Raw genomic sequence first — 6,545 nt, forward strand, 5'->3', positions numbered from 1 at the left:
TATAGACCAATAAGTAACATTTCGATAATTTATAAGCTCTTCTCCTAAGCGTTTTAAGGGACCATCAAAAAAAACTTTAAAAAGAAGCAAATAAGTAAACAACAACAGTAAAATCAGCTAATAGGAAAATGCAATGAATAAAACTACCAGTTTAATTTGTATTTATTGAGTTTAGTTAATCTTTTGTTTTCGTTCAACACGAAATGATATGTGTACTCCCTGAAAAATCGAAACATAAACCCAAATTAAGTACAGACGATTAAAAATATATACAAAAGGCGCAAATTTAGACAAGAAAATCGGCTTTCACTATACCTCTATTTAGTTCGGTCCTGGAAGACAATCTCCAAAAACTAACTGAGAAAAAATATATAAAAATATGTGGACAAGTTCTTAACAATTTAAGATCACACACATTTAAGACATGTTGACGGAACGAACTACTTTGCGTAAAAATGATGGATAAAACAAATCAAAGTCATGACAAATCACACAAAAGATGATATGATGTTGGCCGAAGAAAAAATTGAGTACATCTAAGATCACATACGACCAAGGGTAGGAAATGAAGATATTCGCAATATAACTAGAATTATTGACTTCATAAATAGAACAAGAAGGCTGAAATGGAGATATGTATCTAGACTTCAGGAACAAAGAAGGACAAACTTTACAACAAAATGGAGACCAGAGAATAAATAATATACCAGCAGGGCGACCCAATAAAAGATGAAGTGACGAATTGTAACGAACTTTTAAAATTGTACTTAATTTTTTAATTTATTTCCTATAAAAAATACTGAGTGCGACATTAAGCAAAGTTTTTTTTTATAAAAATCCAACAGTCAATTTCTTCATAAAAAAATTAAAATTTACAAAAAAATACTACACACAAATTGTAAAAATTGGTGTTCGATTCTCGATATCTCGTGAATAAATGAAGGTATATTGACTTCAAATTGATTTCATTCTGTGCCAAATTAGCCTTGTTTTTTTTTTGGTATTCCATATATGGGCATTTCCACAGTATTTTTAACTTTCATGTTACCACAGTATATTAAGCCTTAGAAATGAATTTGGCACTTTCTAAGTGGATAGATTTTCGTATCATGACTTATTTCAATTATGTAACCTACTTTTGACTTGATTGGATTAAAATTTTTAATTAAAATTAATAAAAAATTGGCTTAAATATTGCAAATTTCAAGCGTACCAGATGCAAATTTATTAAGTTTTATAAACAAAAAACATTTCAACGACCTTTGAAACAACTTAACATCACTAATTTATAATTATTTATAATATACACTGATAGAAAAACCTCGAAAGAAAGGTGTGCTACCATTTAAAAAATAGTACAAAGCAATTAAATTAGAGTAGCTCGGTTTTTACAAATATTAAAATCTGATCTTTTTCTCTATATAACTTTCTCAACGATCGTTTCTGGTAGTATTTTATAGGCTTAAATTATTCTTTATCAATCAATATATCAATTAAAATTTAATTGGATCATGTGCCTCTATTTAAAAATAAATAATGTCATTTTAAAGTTTAAAATTGAAAACGTGATTGGTAAAGAATATGTGATTTTTTTAGTGGCACACCTATCGATAAGATCTTACAGAAAAATAAATGATTGTGAATGATAATTTTACGAATAATCAATAGTAAAAAAAAACCGTTGATCAAAATTTTTAAAATTCAAAGTTTGTACGACAGTACAAAATCAAATTTTTGTATGAAATGAGGGTTTTTCATTGAATGCACACATCTCCACTGCACTGCATAGAACTGAAGATATTTATTAACGATGTTTCAAAATGAATCACGCAAGTATTTTCTTGTTATTTAGATGATAAACAACCAAGAAAATGTTTGTTTATAGATGTGCCTCAAAATAAAAAAAAAAAAATTCAATTGCTGAAAATGAAAGATTCTGTGGAAATGCCTATATAGTACAGTAAGAAATTGCCAAGAAAAAACGATCAGCAGAAGTCTAGTTTTTATATTTGTAAGTTGATACAATTGAATACTCGCCAGAATAAATTATCAACAAATAAAAAAAAAAAATCGAAATTCACACCAGGGCCAGGGGTGAAATCTGGTAAGCTGATTTTAAATAGTTGATTATTAAAATTAAGAAAATACGTCTGTGTAAGGTGATAGTCGATTTCAGAGTTCTAACCAAACAATTTGACATCAAATAGAAACTTCAAGAAGGGGGTTTGTTCGTAGACTTCTACATTAACATGTGTTATTGAAGCGAGCTTGAAGCAAGCCTCAATTCCTTATATGCCTGAATCGAGTTGAAATGAGCTTGATCCTCGACCAGAATCGAGTCAAAATTTCCGAAGAAAAACCTATGTTAACTACTAGGTTTTGCAGATAATGCATTATGGTCCGTTTCTTTGCATGTTTGTGTACAAAAATATAATTTTGTTTCAATCAAATTAAAAAAAATTGCACATGGAGTTGATAGCATATTCTTATATGGTACTGAACTATTTAGTTCTTTATTTTTTAACACGAATCAAACTTACACTTCATAAGAAACATCGAAACACCATTTGCATTTTAGAGAGTGCTGTCAAACTTAATCATTTTCAAATCTGCATGTCCGGTGGAAACATCAAACAGATTTATTTAATTTAAACTCATATAAACCTTTGGTGGAAACATAGTAAAAGTTAAATATCTTTTCTATTGTTTTCTCTTGCAAAATAAGCCCTGTTAGTCCAATTCATAAAAAATAAAAATAAAAATAAAAATAATATCAACAGTAACAGATTGATTTTTTTCGCCAATGGAAAACACAACTACTCAAAGAACACAGCCATCGATATATAAACATCAATCGTACCAACATTTGAGAACAAAAATACATAAGATCCATTTGAGACTCGTATAAATGTCAAAAACCCTTCCGTAATAAGATTCTACTTTAATTTTCATCGGTAGTATTCATACTGTGGATATTGTTTTTGTTATTCTTATAAAATCCTACTATACTATTGATAGGTTTTCCAACAAAACATTGGTATTTTCTTAGAAAATCCAATCTGTATTTGTCTATATGGGAAAATCTAGTTAGCAAAAATATATTTTAAAATCAAACTATTTCATCATATACAAAATATTTTTGGTAAATTTAATAAGTTAATCTTCTATAAAATTTCAACTGAATACTTTTTTCAAGAAACCACGAAAACAACAAAAAACTGATAAGGAAATCAGCCCTATCGGCAATACTTTTTCCCTGGAAAAAGTTCTCTAGTTCGAAAAATCGGCATCGGCAATACTTTTTTAAGGGAAAAATTTCCAAGGAAAAATTTCCCCAATAAAAATCCCTATCGGCAATGAAGTTTCTCCCCCGAAGTATTTCTGTCTTTGTTTTGATAGGGAACAGATCTGTTAAACAAAATATGAAGCAAAAAAATGTAAGTTATAAATTTTTTCTTTCAAAATGTTCAATAAAAAAAAGATTAAATTATTTATTTTGTAAGGGCGACCAACAAAAAACAAATGGAAACTTTGGTTGATTTGATGGAAAAAAATCCAGACATTGCCTCCGGATATTCCAAAAAGAGTAAGGAGGAAGTAACCAGATTCTGGAAAATTGTTGATCGTGAGCTTAACAGTACTGGACCACCTGTTAAGTCTATATTTGAATGGAAAAAGGTTAATGTTTCTGTTAAATCTAACTAAAATTAGCTAACAAATTTTTTTTTTAGGTGTGGAGTGATAAAAAGAAGTATATCAAAAATAAAATGTCGGAAAACCTTAAAATGAAGCACGGAACTGGGGGTGGCCCTTTCCGAGAGTATAAATTTTCTGCTTTGGACGAAGCAATAATTAAATTATGCGGAATGACTCAATCAGTTGAAGGTTCCTCGGGTTCTCGGCGATTTGGGTTGCCGTCGTGCTCAAAAAGGCATAATGAAAACCAAGATGCCGACAAAGAAAACTTGTCAGTGTCTCCACCTAAAAAAAACAAAGCTTCAGAAACTATACCCATAGATGATGAGTTGGAACTTCTAATGTCTGTGGCCGACGACTCCAGGCAAATTAATTCAAATATGAGTGACTCTTCCAGTCATAAAACAAAGCCAATCCCACGTTCATCTAAAGAAGCAACAGAAACAAAAAGGACTTGTGAATTTTTGGAAAGAGAACTTGAGCTCCACCGAGAGCTTTGTGATAAGGTTGGGCGAGTAATAGAAAAATTTGATGAAGAAAAAGAAAACAATCAACACCAACGAAATGAAATAAAAATCAGCCTAAAAAAAATATACCATTCAATTGATCGTCTTTGTGACCACCAAAAACTAGCTCTTGAGGAACAAAAGCGTAGCAACTTTGAAATGGAAAAACTTCGAAGACGTGAGATTGAAGCGAAATTTGATTTCAAGCAAAAACTGCTTGCAATTGAGGAAGCTAAGCTTGAACGATTGGGTTAAGTAAACATAAGCCATTTTTGTGTAGTGAATTTTGTATTTTATTTATTTTCTTTGAATAAAGTTATTTTAAATTGACTCAATTTGCGTTCTTATATTTTGAGATACAGTCATATACTCTGAATTATCAGGTGGCATTTCGTTTTCCAATTCTTCGGTGTCAGCATTACTCTCATGAATACTCGTCCTAGGAAGGTCCATAGGATTAAAATCAGCATTGAAATGAATGCAAATGTTATGTAATGCACAGCAAACATTTGTTATTTGCACGGCTTTGTCAGGTTGGTAGTGAAGCTCCCTTGCACCGAGTAGACATCTCCACCTGTTTTTGAGAACACCATTTACTCTCTCAATGATGTTGCGGCACTGCTTATGCTTCAAGTTGAATCGGCTCTGAGATGTACCATCTTCTGGATTTCTATGGGGAGTTAAAAGCCACGGTTCTAGTGGGTATCCAGCGTCTCCTACGTATGTACATTAAGTTTTTTTTTTATTAGATTAAAAAAAGTACATCGTGAAATGATCTTACCCAATAACCACGAGTTTCTTTCTCCATTTAAATACTTTTGTTCCAACCATGACCTTAGTTCGCTTACCCTCCAAATGAACGCATCATGAGTTGCTCCCGGGTGGCTAGCATCAACAAACCGAATCCGCATATCAGCATCACAAACCTATGGATATGTAGGTTTATAAATAAAAGTGTTAAATATAATCAGCCCTATTGTGAGTTTCACTTGGAATGTTTTCCGCTCGGAATATTTTTGTTCGCCCGGAATTTCAAAAGCTATCATGGTTTCGCCCGAAGAGAATTTACACTTTCAACTAAACTAGTTTCTTGTTCGGTACCAAAATTTAAGTGAGAGAAGAGCTGTCGATATCCTTGCAAATTACTTGAAAAAAAATTTGAAAATACAGGGAGATGTCCGAATGAGAACAACTTTTCGTCGGAACTCACAACAGGGTAAAAGTGAAATTAAATGTTTCCGGTTGGAATCTTGTTCACGTTGAACTCAGTATAGGGCTGAATATATAGGTTATTTTTTACCAGTAAAACATTTAAACTAAAAAAGCCTTTCCGATTATAAAATAAGTGTTTGTTAAGTGTAGGCGCGATTATGCGGATGTGTGTGCCGTCTATACAACCGATAACACCTGGTATACGATGTTTTTCGTAAAATTGGATGGCTGTGTTTCGTTTTTCCTCTGGTGTCATGTCCATATTAATCCAACTTGAACATAGCTTGTCTTCAAGTATATTTAAAACATCCTTTAATACTTCAGAAAATGAAGACTGAGCTAGACCCACGACATGGTCGTTGCCAACTCCTTTTTGGTATCCTCCTTCTGCAAAGAAGCGCAAGCATGCGCTAAGCTTAACAATAGGAGGAATACCAAAAGATTTTTTTTGTTCTGCAAATGAAGTTTTCAGAATGTCCAGTAAATAAACAAACATAGGTTTATTTATTCGATAGTATTTTTTGAATCTAAAAAAATAAAACAATTCTTGAGGTCAACGTTAAAAATATAAACTCCCAACTTACGTTGCTTCTGGCAATTCAAGAGGATTGCAATTGTCCCTTAAAACCCTTCGCATAGTCCTTAAATCATTATTTTGTCTTTCGGCACGATTTTCCTCATCAAATAATACAAATATTGCACCGTTAAACATTTTAATTCTTGATTTTATTACTTTTTGCACTCAAAATTAGAGCTGTCAAAACTTTCGAAGAAATGTGTTCGAAAGTTTTTTTTTTTGTTAAGTTGGTTGTACTTCTTTCCCGAAAACGAAATTCCGATGGAGATTGCCGATAGGGAGAAAAATTCCCGGGAGAGAAAACCTACTCCCGGGGAAATTTCTCACGTGAGATTGCCGATAGGGCTGAATGTTTTTTTGACTCAAGTATTAGGAGAACAAAGATAGATATGATTTAAAATTTAATAATAATTTGTTAAAGTTTAAAGCAAGACAAAATGACAGACGGGATGGGAAGTTAGTTAATTGATTAACAAGCAAGAATATCGCCGCGTTGAACGATCTTAGTAAGAAAATTTAAACGATTGAACTACCTTTAATTTACTTATAAAATT

The 6,545-nt window shown here is 31.8% G+C and overlaps 2 protein-coding genes across 2 annotated transcripts; one reads left to right on the top strand and one right to left on the bottom strand.

Annotated features, from left to right (window-relative positions):
• Positions 1 to 3,234: 3,234 nt before the first annotated feature.
• Positions 3,235 to 4,527, top strand: LOC129942599 (uncharacterized). Its single transcript, XM_056051615.1, has 3 exons — positions 3,235 to 3,437; positions 3,504 to 3,678; positions 3,732 to 4,527. Coding segments are annotated over exons 1-3 (903 nt in total). The 5' UTR covers positions 3,235 to 3,435; the 3' UTR covers positions 4,458 to 4,527.
• On the bottom strand, positions 4,524 to 6,343 carry LOC129943015 (putative nuclease HARBI1). The gene is made up of 4 exons (XM_056052221.1): positions 5,999 to 6,343; positions 5,503 to 5,941; positions 4,984 to 5,128; positions 4,524 to 4,918 (listed from the first exon to the last, which is right to left on the bottom strand). The coding sequence occupies exons 1-4, from the start codon at positions 6,124 to 6,126 to the stop codon at positions 4,524 to 4,526; spliced, it is 1,107 nt and encodes a 368-aa protein (XP_055908196.1). The 5' UTR covers positions 6,127 to 6,343.
• Positions 6,344 to 6,545: the final 202 nt, after the last annotated feature.

The sequence above is a fragment of the Eupeodes corollae genome, chromosome 1 (assembly GCF_945859685.1).
Source record: "Eupeodes corollae chromosome 1, idEupCoro1.1, whole genome shotgun sequence".
Lineage (NCBI taxonomy): Eukaryota > Metazoa > Arthropoda > Insecta > Diptera > Syrphidae > Eupeodes > Eupeodes corollae.

Coding starts and splice junctions, on each gene's coding strand:
- LOC129942599 (XM_056051615.1), top strand. Junction 3,679..3,731: donor CTATATTTGAATGGAAAAAG/GTTAATGTTTCT, acceptor TTTTTTTTTTAG/GTGTGGAGTGATAAAAAGAA.
- LOC129943015 (XM_056052221.1), bottom strand. CDS start 6,126: ATGTTTAACGGTGCAATATTTGTATTATTTGATGAGGAAAATCGTGCC. Junction 5,129..5,502: donor TTAGTTTAAATGTTTTACTG/GTAAAAAATAAC, acceptor ACATATCCATAG/GTTTGTGATGCTGATATGCG. Junction 4,919..4,983: donor AAGAAACTCGTGGTTATTGG/GTAAGATCATTT, acceptor GTACATACGTAG/GAGACGCTGGATACCCACTA.